Genomic DNA, 19,577 nt, shown 5'->3' with positions numbered 1-19,577 from the left:
ATGTTGTCTTATTTATTATATTTTAAGGGGTAGAAACTAGTTTGATTTTAAAATTATTGATATTAATTAATTTTGACGGTCAAATATCATAACTTAAGTAACGCGTTTAAATCCGGTAGTGATGTCTCCAACCTGCTTCCCGAAGATCCAACTAGCATCAGGTAAAAATATGACAACATAGCACAATCTAATCCAGAAATAAATAATTCAATACAGAATAGCAAAAAATGAGCAACCACACATCGCGGACTGGTTACTAGAACCGCCTCTCAAACGAGAGGGAACGAGATGGATATATTGTACCATTTCGTATCGAAGCTACGTCTTTAAATTACACGTTCTCATAGCCTTGTAGCCGACACAATTGCGTACAAAGCGCACAAACATCCATATAAACTCATTGAATTGTAAGCCGTATTGTAAACCAGCAAAGCTTATATTCAAATAAACTATATTGCACTTACGACGTTACGCAGCCAAGGCGAAATTTAGTAACGGGGGGTGTTGGACATGGACACCAAAATCGGGTTTAGAATTTCAGTACGGTTTGAGATAGCTACGGGGAGCTTTGTTAGTCCGAATGTTGACGATTTTTTTTACGCTATCGTAACAAATTTAAGTTGAAACCGGTTTTTTTGTGTGTGACGATATTTTAAAGTGCGCTGTTTTAGGTAAGTGTGGTGAAATTGAACTGGTGTGGAACTGGGCATGTTTTTTGATGCATGCGATGGTTGCAAATGAGTTAATTTATCGAATGCGGGAATGCAGACATTAAGAATTGAGGTAAAATTGATAACAAATATTTATATACGGTGAAAATATAAACTAATTCCTTAATGAACAATTAATAAAACGGCCATACTTGTTTATTATTTCTTTGAGACATATATAAATGTAACATTTCACTTGTAGCTAGACAGGAAGATTTAGAAAAGAGGCTAGAGGCTTATAACCGACTTTTTAATTTCATCTTTGGGAGTGATAAAAATTCTAAATTTAAACTTAGAACATTCTAATTAGAAAATTAAACTTCTTAAAAGATCTTATGTCCTGGTATATTTTGAGAAATGATTTATAGTGCCTCCCTGGCTCAGTGGTTAGCGCGCATGTCGGAGGTCCTGTAACGATTCCCGGCGCTTCTTTAGGTAGGACTAATTAGCCTTAAGACTTGTGCCATAGGTTACGGATGTCAGAGCTTTATTTTGTAACTGGAAGGTTATTTATTTCTCAGCGTTTATTATAAATTTTGACATATATTTATGATGTACTTAAAACCCAGAATTATAATTATAAATGGCTCAAGGCAATTACGAATTCAGGGATTCAATTCCCGACGCGAGATTGAAGTAAAAAAATTTGCAACAAATAAAATCACGTTATAAAAATTTGTTATTTTGTGTTTGAATTTAAAACAGAAGAATCAAAAACGGCTTGACTAATTCGAGAATGTTTTTATTTATTTCCCAGAGAGAATTGAAAAAAGTTGAAAATATAAAAGAAAAATAGTATTTAGTACTCAGGTTTTTATCTCTTAAAAGTGAATAGTTTTCTTTTTGCTATGCTAACCTCATAGCAAAATGTTGGTATGTTACGACTAAAAAGATAGGCTAAGTCAAAATAAGGCGCCATTATCAAACCCTTATTTAGCATCTACATTACGTAAGTGTCAAAAATAACTTGTCGTATTCCATTTCAATCACACCAGTATGAAATATTTATATAAGAAAATATTAAAACATCTTTTATTACTAATTATACCAATAAAATTTCCACCATTAATTATAAAGTACATTACAATTGTTTGTTAATTATTTTCCTGGCTTTTCTCCCATACCACTCTCAGTTCCTCTGCTCATATCACCCACTGATTGTGGTCACTCTGCATAATTTACCTTCAGTGTTCAGAGTTGTTCGGATACCTGCAGCTAAGTTTCATACGTCAAGGCAAAATACGAAATTCCACCCGTATTAAGACGTCCGTCGTTCCACAAGCTGAGCGTTTCTTTAAACTTCTTTAAAGATCTTATGTCCTAGTATATTTTGAGAAATGATTTATAGTGCCTCCCTGGCTCAGTGGTTAGCGCGCATGTCGGAGGTCCTGTAACGATTCACGCCGCTTCTTTAGGACTAATTGAATTGGCCTTAAAAATTGTGGCCGCCCCCCATGCCCCACGGGGTTAAAGCACTATGTGTAACCAGCTGCCCAGTGAAGTTTTTCCGAACTAATTCGACTTAGAGTCATTCAAGAAAAGAACGTAGCAATTCATGAAAGGCCGGCGAGCCTTGTCAGTCAGTGTCTATATCACTTGACGCTCGACACATGAACCCTTTTAGGTCTTGCCCTCAGATTTGTGTATCTTCTTCACGGTTGTCAATCTAAATGGCAAGTAGATGATCAGCCAGACGTGTGTCGCCAGGCACAGAAGTCCCACCTACTTATTGACATCACAGATATCCCAGATCCAAGAGCTGCCAGGTTGTCAATAAAATTACAAACAACACTGCTGTATTGTAATTGAATATATTATAATGCTGAACGAAGGAATCTCAACCCTGGAGTCTTAGCACCAATAGTTTTCATTTTAGCAGATATCTTCTTGTAAATAAATAATAAAATGTGTGCGTGTACACACGTAAGAAGTGTAAATTATTTATGACCTTATTTTTCGAAAAATGATCTACTATATGCAACTTTACAGAAATTAGTTAAATAAAGTTAAATTAGATAAAGTTTAACAAAAGGCTTTTATTATCATAGACATAAATACAGATAATACAATTATTTCATTTTACCTTATTATTACTAAGATTATTACAGAATTTCATTAATTGTAATAGAATTATTATTATCATTGTTATCGTTATGATATTTTTGTTTAATGGCTTCGAATCAATCGTGGTAGGGACAGGAAAATATGTCGCGTAACCGAAAAATGTGACGTTAAATTTTTTCCAACGCCAATGAAGAAGATTCACTTTAAAAAAATTGTAGTGGCTTCGGCTTCGATTCTTATGTGCTGTCGAGTTTTTTAAGAATATTAACCTACCGGCAACGCACTCGGGAGCCCTCTGGTATTGAGAGTGTCCATGGGCGGTATCACTTAGCATCAGGTGTAACTGTTAAAAAAAGCCCAAAACGTTGACGGCGTGTGTCAGTGACTGAAGGCAGATTACCTACTTGCCTATTAGATTGACATTCATTACTGTTTCGTGAGTGTTCAGAAATCTGAAGCTTAGACCTAAAGAGGTAGTGCCATTTCTAATTACAATGCAGTTCTAGATTATTAGAGTAATTACAGTTCGACATTGTTAAATACAAATGTGGATTTTACACGAAATGTTTTACAAATACACAGTATTTGGCAAACGACAGATCGTAACTAAAAAAACTAAAACACGATTGTTTTAAAAACATTGTTTCGCATTTTTTGTGTTGTTTATCATTGAGTTAAACATTTAACCGATAACAATGTATATACACTTAGATATTTCGTAATTGTCACGAACAAAAGAAAATAAAACTGTTCTTTTAAGAATTGATACGCTCTTCTCTTGACGATCTCTAAGTTGAATTGGTTGGATATACTTCAGTGGGCAACTGGTTCCACATTAGCACTACTGCAAAGTGCCTTATGTGGCTCAACTGTGGAACGATGGACGTCAATATGATGCTGGTGGAATTTCGAATTCTACAAAAGATCTTTGATATATTGACAAGTTGTCATTTATTAATGAAATGGCTATATTAATAGAAATACTTCATTTCTCTGGTCGACTCATTCTATTTATTGCTAAACCACAAATATATCTTCTAGACAGTCTTCTTGGACTAAATAAATTTTAAATAACAGAAGCTGCAAGGTGAGCCTAAACAAATAATAGTGCAAAACAAACTAAACACAAGTCTGCCCAGCCGTGTATTCCGCGAATTCTCATTACGAACACATATGTATGTCTATTGGTTTGTTCAATTGGTCAAGAAACAATTGTTCGATAAAGTGACATTGGTTTTGGAAATTTTCGAGGCACAGTCATTATTGGTGAGAACTTTTAGGGCTATAAAAGTCGCTTTAATTAAATAAAAAAAACAGTTAACACAAATACACTTGTTACGGAAATTAATAAAAATAAATCGGAATATATATTCGTGTATATTTTTATTTCTTGAATTCTGAGGAAGGTTTTTATTGTAAATTATTGAAATTTAGTTTTTTTTAACACTTAGATATATGGAAAAGCGATCGGTCTGTATGGGGTAGCAAAATGTAGCTACTAAAAAGGTATATAATAGCTTGTATGGGATGTTAAAAATCAGTGTACAAGTAGACCATATTTAAAATAATTAATATTATTAATACATTCTCTTGGCAAGTCAAAAGAAGAGTATGACCTATTTTTTAAAGGATATTCATGCACTATATGTCCCTTAAAGAGTGATTAGAAGTGACAGTCGGTAAACGAGGAATTTCGTTTCGGATGCCATATGCTATGCCGCCATGACTACATGACTTCGGTAGATATAAAATATACAACAATCTTCAAAAATAGGGTGCCATGAGCCCAAGATGCTCCTCATGACACCACCATTGGCATTCTACTCCTGCAACAAAACCTACTTGTCCATTATAGGTACCAGGAGAATATGCGTCATAAGGAAGTAATATTAAGACTGATGTCAAAGTTTTTTTTATAGTAGATACTTTATATGCCAATGGAGGCTATTAGGTCTGGGCCTCCAGACCTAATAGCCTCCTAATAGACGATGTTTTCCTTCCCGTACGAGCTGATGTTAGATGCGCACTTAGGCAGAAAGTCAGGTCTCGAACTTGTGAACACTGCCTACACATATACTATACGATTTTTTTTTTAATAAGCCAACACAGGTAATTCACAATTCCCAGACGCAGTGTACATATAAACTGTATCTTTTTATTAAAGGTACAAAATTATAGAATATTTTTTTTTCCTCTGTGATCTATGGTTCAGTCTTCAGACATATACCGATGGAGTTACAAACCACACAAGTGGAACACTATCTTTATTTTTGCCAGCAGCCCAGTGGAGATGAAATTTTATATCAGTGGAGAAAATGACGACTTCGACATTATTTAACCTTTTATTAATGAAGTGTGCTGTGTCCTCTTTTTACGGCACGGGCTGTGTAGGGATGTGCGTTGGTTATCGATAATTAAACGTCAAACGCAATTTATCTGCTATAACAGTTAGTATATTGATATATGCTTTTATATAACAACTCTAGGTTCGCAATGGTCATACTTTTTTCAAGTTGGTAATGTTAAATCAGGAATAATAAGTAGACTTAGTGCAGTTTTTGCATAGTGGCTTCAACGTGTGACTCTCATCCCCGAGGTCGTTGGTTCGATCCCTGACTGTGCACCAATGTCTATGTGCTCATTTAACATTCGCTCGAACGGTGAGCAACATCGTGAAGAAATGTTGCTTAAGACCCAAAAAGTCGACGGTGTGTGTCACAGGAGGCTGATCACCCACTTGGTTATTAGATTTTTGTGTTAACTTTATGAAACATATACTTAGGCCCAGACCTAAAAATATTGTAGCACCACTGATTTATTATATAATAAGTTCACGCATTTGAAACTTTTATGAACTTTTGAGAGTTTAAAAATGTTTATCAATAAATTAGTGAAAGTTTTTATCGATAACAAAACCCCATCCCTAAACCGTACGCTCGACTAGGCTAAGTAATCCCGACGCGCCAGGGTTTAAGTCTTAAAACTACGCTTAAGAATTCGCAGAATACACGCCTCGGTAGGCAAAGACTACGAGCGGTTTCGCTTTTGTTGGTTTTGCACTATCTTTGTTTAATTAGGCTCGGCTTCGGGTGGCGAAGCTTCTGTGGGCTTTAATATGGAACCAGTGGTCATACTAGTGGTAACAATAATAATGCTTAGTAAAAAATCTGTGGCGCGACAACCTTTATAGGTCTGGGCCTTAGATTTCTGTATCTGTTTAATGATTTGCCAATCTAGGCAAGTAGGTCAGACACTTGTGCCTGACGCTGTTGACATTTAAGGTCGAAGGCAACATTTCCTCACGATGTTTTCCTTCACCGTTGGAGCGAATGTTAAATGCGCATATAGAAAGAAAGTCCATTGATGCATAGCCGGGGATCGAACCTATGGCCTACGTCCTCACCCTAGTCCTCGCGGATGAGAGTCGCACGCTGAAGCCGAATGAAGGTGAATGTAGCCGGCAACTATGCGTTCTACCAGTATCTACCCGTTTGCCAATCACTCACACACATAATTTACGATAATTACGAGTTATAAATTCAAAAGATTTTAAGAAAACAAATAAAGATTGTGGTCAATGCCAACTGTCATCAACAACAAACATCTATAATATTGTCTGTTGAACGTGAATTGTGAATTTCTGTGCCATTCAAACAGTAATAATATTTTTAATGATAAAATAAGGAATAAAAAAAAACACTTCTCCGTATTAAATTATGTCATATTATAATCGGTTTTTGTCTTCTCTGAATAGATTTTGTATTATCGACAACTTCGGACATGCCTATTTATTCTTAATAGAATAAAAAATGTCATGTTATATCTATATCTATATTCATATTTTTTCTTTTGATTAATTTATTCCATCGAGAATCAAATTCAAGACCTGATTGATACATTTACAACAGAAGCACACGAAAAAATAAGTTTTTTTAAAAATGTATATTCAAAAATAATTTTGCCATTTCTCGATAGCAATGAGGGAATAGGAATTTTGGAATCTAAATTCCGCTTCACACCAATATTATACAAACGAATCAATTATAAGTTCACTAACCACAAAAACGCGACAAAAAGAACACTGACCATAAGGTCCAGAACAATCCACATGTGCCCACAGATTAACGAAAAAGGAACACTCTGTCCCTCTCTAACACAGCTTTACTACAGCTATCTCATTCACACGAAATAATTCCAGGAATCGCACGAGTACAATGCGTCTGTTGTGCGCAGAAATAAAAAGGCGCGTGGCGGTCGGTTTGTGTTAAAACGCTTTTTTTTTGTTTATTCATATTAATTAGTATGCATAAGAAGCGATTGGTATTATAACACATGTCCTTACCGTTACCATAGTTACCAATCCATCGTTTCCATGGCAACACGATACATTTTTGGTACGATAGTTGTAGTGAATATTTTTCTCAGTCTTAGTAAGTTTTAAAGCGTTCATAAAATAAATACATTTTAGTGTGTGTGTCGTGATAAGACACACACATGCACTTCATTACGGTCTTATTGAAAAACGTAGCTTTATTCAATATAGAATTCATGTGCAAATTGACGAGTGACTGAAAATATTTAATATAATTATTTTAATTAAGTTTAAAATAATTTAAACTTCTCTGCAGAATTTTGTTGTCAGCAAAAATTATTTGTTCTCTGTATTTTTTACTTTGTAACGAAATACTTGTAATCAACGGATGTGATTGGTATTTAATTAAACACGTGATTAATCAGAGTTAACAGTTTGTACAGTTCCGATTATATAATTTATTGCCCAAAAGAGAATTAAATGTTAATATATTTAATTCATAATATATATTGATATAATTAGGGTTAGCGCTAAGTAATTTTAGACTCACATTTGAAAAAAACAATTATTTTTGAAAGAAAACAATTTTGTAACCGGATAAAATCTATTTGTATTATTATAAACTTATAATTATTTACATAATTTTAAATTTTCCGACGTTATAAATAAATAAATATAAACAACTAATTATATGTGTAAAAGCTATGTTGACCAAAGACAAATACTATAAACAATTATTTTTATTAATTTTAACCAATTAAAGAGTATTTTGGTAGCAAGCTCTGAATTGCCTGGTTGAGATTGCTAAATAACTCAAAAAAAATAACAAATCCATCATCATATATAAAAATAACAATAATTACAAATTCATACAATGTACCAGGGTCCCCGAAATGTGTAAGAGATAACAATCAGGGCCCTTTCAGCGTCCCTATCGCGCCATCTCACTTTTTGTCCATTTATCACGATCTAATAAAAACTGTCTAGATTTAACGTGGATTAAATTTGAATTAGTCGGATGAATTCGAAATATTTTTCGATGTGATTTAAAAGTTAAGACGATTTTATTTTGATTTAATCAAATTGGTGCGACCATACGAGCGACTTAGATGCGTATAGCCAGAAAGTCCATTAGTGCACAGACCAGGATCAGGACTACAACCTCAAAGTTGAGAGGCGCACGCGCATGCTAGGTTAACACTGATATGGTCATTATAGGGAGAGATTCAACGAAGCCGTTTGATTCTCTATACAACAAAAGGGACCACTGCATCTTCTACCGCATTTATCATGGAGAGTAGTTTCATCGAGGCAGCATACGAAAATCCATCCGTATCACCTGGACATCGTCGTTCCACAATTGAGCGTTTTTAGGCAGTTTTTAGCTGCCCACTGAAGTATTTCCGAACCAATTCCACTTAGGATCCTTCACGAAAGCGCACTGGCACTCGCGAGCCTTCTGACATTGAGAGTACCTATGGGCGGCGGTATCACTGAGGTGAGCCTCCTGCCCGTTTGCCCCTTTCTGTAAAAAAAAAGAGAATTTCTTTGTTTGATTCATCAAACATATTGAACCTGAAGTTTCCTACTTGCCTATAAAATATACTGTTAGTGTCGCCACCATTTTAAACTCTTGATTAAATGTTAAATAAGTTTTAGTTTAGAGAATTCTTTTATAGGTGACACGTTAATAAATATATCTTTCTATATTTGATTTCAAACTCGTTGCAATATTGAATAGATTAAACAGGCCGATACATTGTCAGCAATGCCTTCTACGGTTTATGATTTCCTAGTAATTTGAATCGGTGTAACTGAATAATCAAGGCAATTCTTATTATTTAATTACATTTAATTTATATATAATATATACACACATACATATAACAAAAATGGCTGTTAACCTTTTTAGCTCTGGGCCTCAATTTCTGTATCCGTCTCATGATCTTCTAAATCAAAATAGGCAAGTAGGTGAAAAGCCTCCTGTCACACACACGCCGTCGACTTTTGGGACAAATGTCGATTTCCTTACAATATTTTCCTTCAGCGAGTGTTAGATGCGAAAGCCCAATGGTGCACAGCCGGGGATCGAAACGAACTCCGGGATAAGAGCGCATGCTGAAGCCACTAGGCCAACACTGCTTCATCGCTGACAAGCTTCTCTGTCCGACAACCCTAAGGAAAACGAAATGTATATAATGTAGTAGGCGTTTATATACAATAGATGTTTTAATTATATATTAGACACTCATAACATCTGCGTTTTCCATGGTTCTTTTTAGATGAATGAATGTAATCGGTCCAGTAGTTGGAACCAATGATCTATAAACACACGTGTGTGGTCTTAAAATGTGCTTATTAAATGCGATACAAAAATTGTCATGACATCACGACCACCTAGCTCGAGACTCCCGATAAGGCAACTATTTTTAAACACCTTGCAAATACAATATATAATCATCTTCATATGTATGTCGTATGAACGCGATAAACTTAAACACTGCTGGATGGTCACCAACAGATCAACAATGTTATTTTATTTTTATATAATAATAAAGTCTTTATATTCGGAAACTCTGTGATCTGTGATCTTTAATATATTTTCACTACAGTACATCCCTTCTTAAAACTGGCAAAGACCTCCTGTTACTCTTTCCACTGTTTTTTATTCTTTGCGACTCTTTTCCAGTCATTTCCTGCTGTAAATTTGAGTTAGTCCTCCAATCTTTTGCGTTGTCGGCCTCTACGTTGTTTTTCGCCTCTAGGGTACCATCCCGTCAATATTTTGCTCAATTTTTCATGTTTAATTATTAGTATTTTTAAAATCATTTATAAATGTCACTTTTCGGAAGTAATGATGTCGATTTTTCTTTAAATATGAGAATCTACTTATAGTGGAAAGAAAATAAATCAAAACACCATTTTGATTCGAAATTAAAGTAGGTACGTCTATGTAAATACATTAATTGCAACCTTTGAACGTAAAATAGGTATGTATCTTTATACATCACAAATTATTTTAAAGTATTATGTACATAAAGATGAGTCAATTTCGCCTCATTCATTCATTCATTTTCTAATATATATTCTACTTATTTGCTTTTTTATGTAAATTACATTAGGGCCATTGAGAAAAAGCGCGTATTAATTGCAAAAGAAAAGTAAAAGCTGTATACAAACTCCATAAACAACAGACCAATAGCGTCGAGTAATAAAGAACAATTTTACATCAGTAATTTTTTATCTGTCTCGATTCAATAGAATAAACAACAAAAGAGCATTCTGAATAAAAGTCATTAAGCGCGCTGAAAATGCGTTCTTATAACTTCGTAATAAAGATTTATTTTGCCTGAACCTGTTCCTAGGATAGGATAGCGTATTTGAATTGTTCGAAATTCAATTTAGTTTGGCGGGCGGAAAAGGCGTGGTTTGTATTGGGCGGGACGAGGGAAGGAGATAGGACATCGCGGATGTTCCTCATTCAAATTTCGCAGCTGTTAGGGGCCGGCAGGAATTTTTGGCGGGATTAAGAATCAGTTGTCACAGATAATGAATACTTTCGTTGTTGTAGATAATAGTCGAAAAAAATATCTGGAATCTCATGTACAAATAAATAGTTTCGGCGTGAGTCCTTATAGGTTTTAATTTTAACTAGAAAAGCGTGGAACTAACGTTTAGTAAAGAGAAACGATCGTATGATAACAAAAATATGCGTTGTGTCTATATTCGCAAGGTCAGGAGGTCATTACTTAACAAAATACCTAATCAGCAACCTACTTAAGAACAAATAATTGCTGAGCAAACGGAATGTTTATAAATAGCTACTACGAGTACATACGTAGTACGATATAATTAATGAAATTAAAATTATTAGGCATTTAAACTAATTAGGCGGAGGCTTTGTGCCGTGTATACGCAGAGACAAGTGGTTCTCTATTCCACACTTAAGCGGCACAGATATCCGATATGAACGGACATCCCAGGACCTCATCAAGTCCAACTTAATAAATACTACTAACGAAATGACGCAGTTCCTGTTAAAGTACATTAATTTATTCACAGACACATCATAAATATAATAATGTCATAATAAATGGAAGAAAATTGTTACACAGATAAAAAATAAATCTGATAGATTTGAAAACACAACACAACAACCAACAATACAACCTTTTCTAGGCAAGTAGGTGATCAGCCTCCTGTGCCTGATACGTCGACGACTTTTTAGGTCTAAGGAAACATTTCCTTACGATGTTTTCTTTCATTTTTAAATGCGCACATAGAAAGAAACTCCATTGGTGCAGCCGGAAATCGAACCTACCACCTCAAGGATGAGAGTCACTACTAAGATAAACATATATACGAACAAAACATGAAAATCTAAGCAATTTAAAAACCATTACAACAAGGTTTATAAAGAATTAATTTATAATTAAAATTATCCCCAGACAAATACCACAGATAAGTGATTTTAGTTCGTGATGAGATTGACGTCTTCCTGTTCGTAGTGTTGAGTTACTCTGTGCAAGTAGACCATTTTTTATCATAATTTAATTTCTGTAATAAAATCACGGAGAGAGTGATCTATGTAATTTTGCCCTTTCCTTTTAATAACAACGAGTTTTACAGTCGCTAATAGACTGTTAAAAGCAGATGCTTAGGGTTCCCTGGACAGCTGACTAAACAAACGTCCATATTAAGAAGTCTTTCGACACTTTGTTACCAATGTAACTTGCGGTTTCTAAAACACGTAGAGAAAACGTGACGTGGAGGCCATACTTCAATGCTGAACCGCTACTCGCTGGGCTGAACAAAGAGCCCTGCCCTGGTCTTACCATCACCCAGGCGCAGTCACTTACCGAAGATGAAGAGCTGTTCGAATCGTCGACGACCAATCTTTTTCTGACCAGCTTGACCCCTCTGCATTGCGTAGAGATGTGGGGTTCACACTGCATCTTCTCCCGCATTTACCATGGAGAGTCTTCAGAGGAGTTGTTCGGATTAATACCTGCAGCTGAGTGTCATCGGACGTCGAGGCAGAATACGAAATTCCACCTGTTTCACATCGACATTCGTCTTTCCATATCATAGCGTTTTTTAAGCAAGTTTGTGCCATGCACCACTACTATGTGGAACCAGCTGCCCACTGGAGTATTTCCGAACCAATTCGACTTAGGGTCCTTCAAGAAAAAAGCGTACCAATTCTTAAAAAGCCAATCGTGAGCCCTCTGGCATTGAGTGTGCGGGCGGTATCACTTAACATAAAAAAGAAGACACAAATTAAGAGCGTTACTGAAGAAGAATATATAAACAAAATCGTTGTTTGACGATCCATAGTGCATTTAAAACAAAACTTTATTGTAATCGAATTGCGGGTAATTTGCGAATCCGATTAAAATCGATTAATTTATGCGTCGATTGTATCGTTGAGTCTCATCAGAAACAATTATGCATGTAATTTGCGTTGAGTTTAATTAATGGAGAATGGTTACAATTAAATGTTTAAATTGCTGTTTTATTTAAGTCGTAAGTTCATTATTAATATAATATAGACAATAAAAAACTAAACAACCTTTTTCAAGAGTGAGACACTCAAATTTTTACTCACGAAGTTTTCTTTCGTGTGAGTGTTAGCGCACATAGAGCCTATTGGTGCACAGCCGGGGATCGAAGTCACACTTTGCAGCCACTAAGCCAACACTGCTATACCGAGAATATATATAGACGTTACCAGTAATTGTTTTATACAAAAGGAATGCTAGGATACATTGATAAGCAGTGTCGAATGAGTTAAAACCGTTAAAACTTATGGTTAATTTATTATTAGATCAATATCAGTGACTCTCAACCCTGAGGTCGTAGGTTCGAGCCTCGTGTGTCCACTAATGGACGTTCTATGTGCGCATTTTACTTTCCTTGTAACGGTAAAGGAATTCAGGCCTTAGTCCCAAAAATTTAAGGACGTGTGTCAGACTCACATACTTGCCTATTAGATTGACAAATGATTATGAAATAGATTTATAAATCTGAGGTCCAAACCTAGCGGTTGTAACCAAAAGGTTGTAGCTCCATTGATTTATTTTTATTTTAGATCTATTAGCGACCATTCAATAGTAATAATAAGTCATAATTATTATTGAAAGTAATGAGCTTATGTTGACAATGGCGGCTGACAGCAACGCCTTTGCTCTGACATATATTCATTGTTATGAGAATTGGTAACAATAATTGTTTATCGTTAACTTTTTTAAAGAAAACACTTTATCGGATTGAAGCTATGTATTATTATAAACTTATAAAAATTATACATAGCTTCAATCCGGTAAAAGTGTTTTCTATAAAAAAGTTTTGAGCTATGTTAACAAAAGACAATACTATGCAAACTTTTTGCTAAAGTAGACTAGATCCTCGTTCGCGTATTAAGCTTTATTAAGCCAGACAAAGTCACAGGCAACGAGCTTTCTAAATAGCTGAAGAATTGTCAGTAAATTATTCTTAACGCTTGTCGATGTTATCTGCAATCTTGTAACTTTATTAATTAATGGGCTCTTAAGGTTTAAACATCCACATAGTTGAATTTTAATATATTTTTTATGAATGCTGTATAATAAATATTGATTTACTTAATATAAACAGCGATCTTGTCTTTGGTTTTGTTTCTCTAATACAAGGAGAAAATACGTAAATGTAAACGCGTAAATATAGAGCAGTGTCTAGTGGCTTCGGCGTGTGTCTCTCATCCCTGAGGTCGTAGGTTCGATCTTATGCACCAATGGAGTTTCGGTCTCTGCGCATTTGCATTTAACATTCGCTCAGTTCAGGAAAACATTATGAGAAACTTGCCACAGACCCAAAAAGTTGACGGCGTGTTACATTGACAATCATGAAACAGATTCATAAATGTGGCCCAATCCTAAAAAGTGTTGTAATTTTAATTAAAAACGCATATAAAACACCTAAACAATCGATATTATGTCAACATTTAAGGAATCTCAAAACTTATAATTATTAATATCTCAAATAATTTATTTATTTCCAACAGTATATAGTATTTAAATTATCTTATCCTACATATTAAAAATAATAATTTAAAAAGTAAAAAACAATTTCCCAAGCTGACGAAATGCAGCTCGATCAGGTACACCACAAGCTCATAATGCTGCCACAGCTACCAAACTTTTAAAATTATTACGTAAGCATGATGGGGGGGGGGGGGGGGGTGAGGGGAGATCTTTGATTCTTATTTGGTGATTATGTCAACAGTAATTATTTACTTTTTAACACACATTGTCAATGCTTGAAAACGAAATACATTTTCGAGTATTCCTGCAAAAAAAAAAACGTTTTTTTGTTATTTATTAACACTTCGTTACACTACAATATAAAATAAAAAATTGTACATAATTAAATCAAAATGAGGGCAACTGGCGGAGTAAGGAAAAAAATAAATAATTCAGTTTATGTACTTGTATTTACTGAAAATAGTGGGGGGAGATTTGCAGTACATCTTACGAAAAACTTGAACAGCCTCGTCCAACAAGCAAAGTTCACTTTCTTGGGCTTGCCATCATTACATCCAGTGCACATTGTAGCGTGGTTTTGTCTCTATCCGTCGAATTGTGTTTTGTCTATGATGAAAAGAGACAGCACACCTGTCTCATATTCAGTTTAAAGTTGTATCTAGCGAATGAAACAAATATAACGTTTCCAGATCGTTACGTAGTCGCCAAAAACATCAAATTTTTTAATGTTAATTTGTTAATGACTATCAAACAGTGGGCGGTCGCGATAATTAAGAAGCCGGCGCACCTGTATATCATAGATATTTTAAAAATACAATTTTTTATGACCATGTCACGCCGTTTCACCACTTTATTTAGCTTGTATCGCTCAAATTGTCTATCTAAAACAAAGTTACCTAGTTTCATTACACAGTATGTGTGCCGATTAAAACTTCACCATATTCTAGAGCTAGAAGACTAGTAGTAGCTCTAGGCAGAAGATGAGTAGATGCTTCCACTCCACATGACAGCACCACAGATCATAATCGCTCATAGCCTTAGGGCTGATAAGAAATATGCGCCGAAAAAAATTGTTCCCAAGACTAAACATTCAAGCAGTCTTAAATTAAAAAGAAATCTACGGTCAGGTTCGACCTGAGATTTGTGTGTTCGTTCATTTGTTTTTTCTAATAGGCAAGTAAGTAAGGAGTCGTCCCAACACCCAGAACACCTGTTGGATCATGTTTTCCAGTGTTTTTAGGTCCATGTTAAAAAGAAACGTGAAGAGTTGGATCTCCGTTACTCTAAATTGTACTGGTTGCTCGGAAGGCATTCCACGTTATCAGTACAAAATAAATTATTGATCTACAAACAAGTCCTGACACCTGTATGGACTTATGGTTGCCAGCTGTGGGGCTGTACCAGTAATAGTAAGTAATCCAACGATTCCAAAACAAAATGCTCAGGGGAATAGTCAATGCTCCCTGGTACATTCGAAATTACGACCTCCATCGGGACCTTAATGTAGAGAACGTCAACACATTAATAAAAAATACTGCTGGAGCACACGAACATAGGCTCCACCATCACGTGAATGTCGAGGCTATTCAACTCCTTGACACCACTGACCTAGTGAGAAGATTGAAAAGGATAAAACCATTTGAACTAGTGAACTAGTGTTAGTGAACTTTATTATTAAGTGCTAATCAGTGAATGAAAACAAAAATATATTGAACACAAGAACAGAGTGTCTTCCATTTAATAGAGACTGTAAGTAGTGTTATTGGACACATACTTATGATACCAATCCTTTTTAGTAAAGTAGGTTAGACTTAAATTACTTATTAGTCTTAAGTTAGGCTAGATCGTAATGTTGCAGGATGTCGTAGTAAAGACACATGTATATAAAAAAAAAATGTTTTCCACTAAAGGTGTGTTTCCCAATGTGGGGGGAAAGTCAACAATAGAGTCGTTTATATATTAATGTTATTATAATTATAATAAAAAAAACTAAAATTACTAAATAACAAGAAAAATTATGTACTAGTAAAAATTAACAGCAAAAGTAAAAAAGTCTTGGAAGCTTTGTACATAAAACAAAAAACACCGACTTAAATTTTCCACACAATGTTTTCCTTCACCATTTACACTCGTTAATTGTGTACTATATGTCAACGCCAAATGCCTATGTTAAATTATTAATTACAAAGATCCATTGTTGTTTAGCCGCAATTAAAAAAAAACTTCACCAACGAACACAACTTACGAATGCCCTAAAAGTGTTTCCACTTCCATCCACTCGAGTTTCAATCGATAAAATCACCTCGACACCTTATCGATTACCAGCCCGCGTTAAAACCTGTATCACAGTTTTATTAAACAAATTACACGGCTCAGGAATGTGTGGTATTTTCACAGAGAAATGGGATCTAATGAGAACAAACTATAAAGATTGTATTTTTTTTTTTTTTATTAAATAGGGGGCAAACGGGCAGGAGGCTCACCTGATGTTAAGTGATACCGCCGCCCATGGACACACTCAATGCCAGAGTGCTCACGAGTGCTTTGCCGGCCTTTTCTTGAAGGACCCTAAGTCGAATTGGTTCGGAAATACTTCAGTGGGCAGCTGGTTCCACATAGCGGTGGTGCGCGGCAAAAATTGCCTTGAGAAACGCTCAGTCGTGGAACGTCGGACGTCGAGGTGATACGGGTGGAATTTTGTGTTTTGCCTCGACGTCCGATGCTGAAACACAGCTGCAGGTATTAATCCGAACAACTCCTCTGAACACTCTCCATGGTAAATGCGGGAGAAGATGCAGAGTGAACCCCACATCTCTACGCAACGTATTATTTCCAAAACGTTATAGAAACCAAAGATTTAGAACTAAAGGGAAAATTAATAGCTTTGAAGTGGAACGGTGTTAAATCATTCTCAATCAGCTGTATGCATTGATTTTTTAGGGGTCAGGTGGCCAGCATAAGTAGGTACAGAGGATGAGTAAAAACGTGTATGTACACACGTTAAAAGTTGTGCTTTTTTGGCGTAACAAATTATTTTTTATCTTTCTACGTTTGTAGAAAAAACGACACTAACAATAGAAAAAATGTATTTATTGAACGTTTCACTATAACGTATTATCTAGATAAGCCTATTTAAATATGACAAAAAAATATTTCTACGTAATTAATTAAAACTCTTGCTACGTATAAAACATAAACCCAACAATAAAATCAAGTTCACTAATTATTTAAAGTAATTTTTTCGGTTTTCGTTCAACTACCCACGCCTCCACGGCGACGCCGTTGACCATATATATGTTGAAATTCACCATATATATGTTGAAATTGACCATATAAATGTACATTGTGTTACATATATCAATAAATGATTTTGAATTTACAATATTATTCACCTACATAGTAATAACAATTAGCTATGTAACAAATTTAATTATAGTAATTTTATCAATTTTTTTTCTGAAATGGATATTTGGCTTGTGATAAAATATATCGTGTAAATTGCAAAATCATGTTCTATATACATTTTCGTCATAAAATGAATTAAAAGTATCAAACATTGGTTATGTTCAGATTTCTTTTCTATAGAGCGAAGTTATTTAAATTGTGCATCGATCTTACAAAATAGATACATACACTACTCAACTCTACCATATTTTTTTTACGTTTGCCCTACTTCAGAAACGATGACAAGAAATGAAAAAAAAAACAATGTACTTTTTTGGAGTTTGGCAGGCTGGCTGGCAGCATTTACTCGCTGTATTTATTCGTAGAGCGAGCTTTTAAAGCTTTGCAAGCTTTTGGGTATAAGCAATTATATTCTCTATTACTCTAATATTAAAATTTCCTATAGATACCTAAATATTGTAAATTCAGTTGACAGGCACTTTTATTTATTTACACTTCGTTACAATACAATATACAAAAAAAAATTAACATAATAAAATCAAAAGGAGGGCAACTGGCGGCCTTATCGCTTACGAGCGATGCAATTACTTACTTCCAGGCAAGCACTGTGAGTTAAGAAAAAATAAAAATGTATTAAATTACATAAGATAGGCAAGTAGTGCAAAAATACATGTTATACACAGTTATTAAAACAAAAACTAAACAGGAATAACAAAAAAAGCAAACTAAACTAAAAAGATGATACATTAAAAATAGAAATTAAAATGACGATAATTTTAAGATAAGGTTAAATAAACATTTTTTAAACAGCTATTTTTAACATTTCTAAAAATATTTTAACATTATTCATACGCTATATTGTCTATTTTACAAAAATACCAATTAAATTATTTTTATAGGTGAATAAATTTCACTTCTCAGTAGCCGAAAATGTATATATGAACCATGCTGTGAAGGTAGCTACCGTAACCCCCTGGTGTTGGAGAAGGCTTATACAGGGTGTTACAATGTAAATCAAAAACGAAAACGGAAAATTGGAGAAAAATGTTTCAATAAATTATTTACTATAAATTTTCGTCTCCGACACAGAGGATAAGAAAATATATAAGTATATATCTGTAGGCAATGAAAATGTATTTATTTTACAGATTACATACAGATTAATATACAAGATCAATGCACATGTTCAATTTACGTTGTTTGTTTTGTTCGAAAGGTTTTTTCAGTCTGTGCCTCAGATTTCTGTATATGTTACATGATAATGACAATCATGAAATAGATACAGACATACTGATAGGCAAGTTCGTGATCAGCCTCCTGTGCCTGACACACGCCGTCGACTTTTTGGGTCTAAGGCAACATTTCCTTACGATGTTATGCCCTTGATGTTTGAGTTATTTTTTTAATTACTAGGAAATTAAAGCGTTATTCTGACAGAATGACATAGTTAAAATTGTGCAAATAGACTGATTTATTATAGATACATATATTGGCTCTTTGTATGTATTTATATATACACCTCCCCCATAGAATATCAGGCACGCTAGTAGAGATATTTATGGACGAGTGACTGACATATTTTACAATTCAATTTTTTTAATTGTGATCTGTGCTCAAGCAACAATGAGAAAGCCCATCCCGGTATACCTTTATACACTGTTCATACCTTGATATATTGATTAAACTTAATAATGTAAGAAATAATCAATAAATAATGTATTCTGACTATATATAAATAAAATATGTTGCTAAGCTCAAAAGTCAAAGACAGTGAACTGTGAGGAAGATTTTGGAAAATGTATTTATTTTTCATACTTAGGTTTTATTCCGGAAATGCGTAGTCTTAGGGGTAGCATAGAATGTACTAAAAATGTTGGTTAAGTATAAATCATATAAAGGCGAAACGATATTCGCGGATGCATTTAGCTGCATCTAGACATTAGTATCTAAATAATAATATAATCATATCTAAAAAAGTGGTGAGACAAGTGAGTCAACTAAGAAGAGGTTGCCTGGAAAGCGCTCGAAAGCGATAAGGTCGCCAGTTGCCCTACGTTTTAATTA

At 34.6% G+C, this 19,577-nt stretch overlaps 1 protein-coding gene across 6 annotated transcripts in view; it reads left to right on the top strand.

Annotated features, from left to right (window-relative positions):
• The first annotated feature begins 24 nt into the window (after positions 1-24).
• LOC123706762 (eyes absent homolog 2) overlaps positions 25-19,577 on the top strand; it is a 44,517-nt gene continuing 24,964 nt past the window's right edge. For 2 of the 6 annotated variants that reach the window (XM_045656173.1, XM_045656171.1), the window contains exon 1: positions 39-671. Coding sequence is in view for 1 of the 6 variants with exons in the window: in XM_045656174.1 (XP_045512130.1) it covers positions 763-783 (21 nt within the window). In the remaining 5 variants the exon portion in view is untranslated. Of the gene's footprint in view, positions 784-19,577 lie in introns of all 6 variants that reach the window. The other 4 variants (XM_045656170.1, XM_045656169.1, XM_045656172.1 and 1 more) reach the window with 3 other exon arrangements.

The sequence above is a fragment of the Pieris brassicae genome, chromosome 3 (genome assembly GCF_905147105.1).
Source record: "Pieris brassicae chromosome 3, ilPieBrab1.1, whole genome shotgun sequence".
Classification (NCBI taxonomy): Eukaryota; Metazoa; Arthropoda; class Insecta; order Lepidoptera; family Pieridae; genus Pieris; species Pieris brassicae.
Note: the sequence above shows the minus strand (reverse complement) of the source record. Positions and strands in the feature narration are given on the sequence as shown.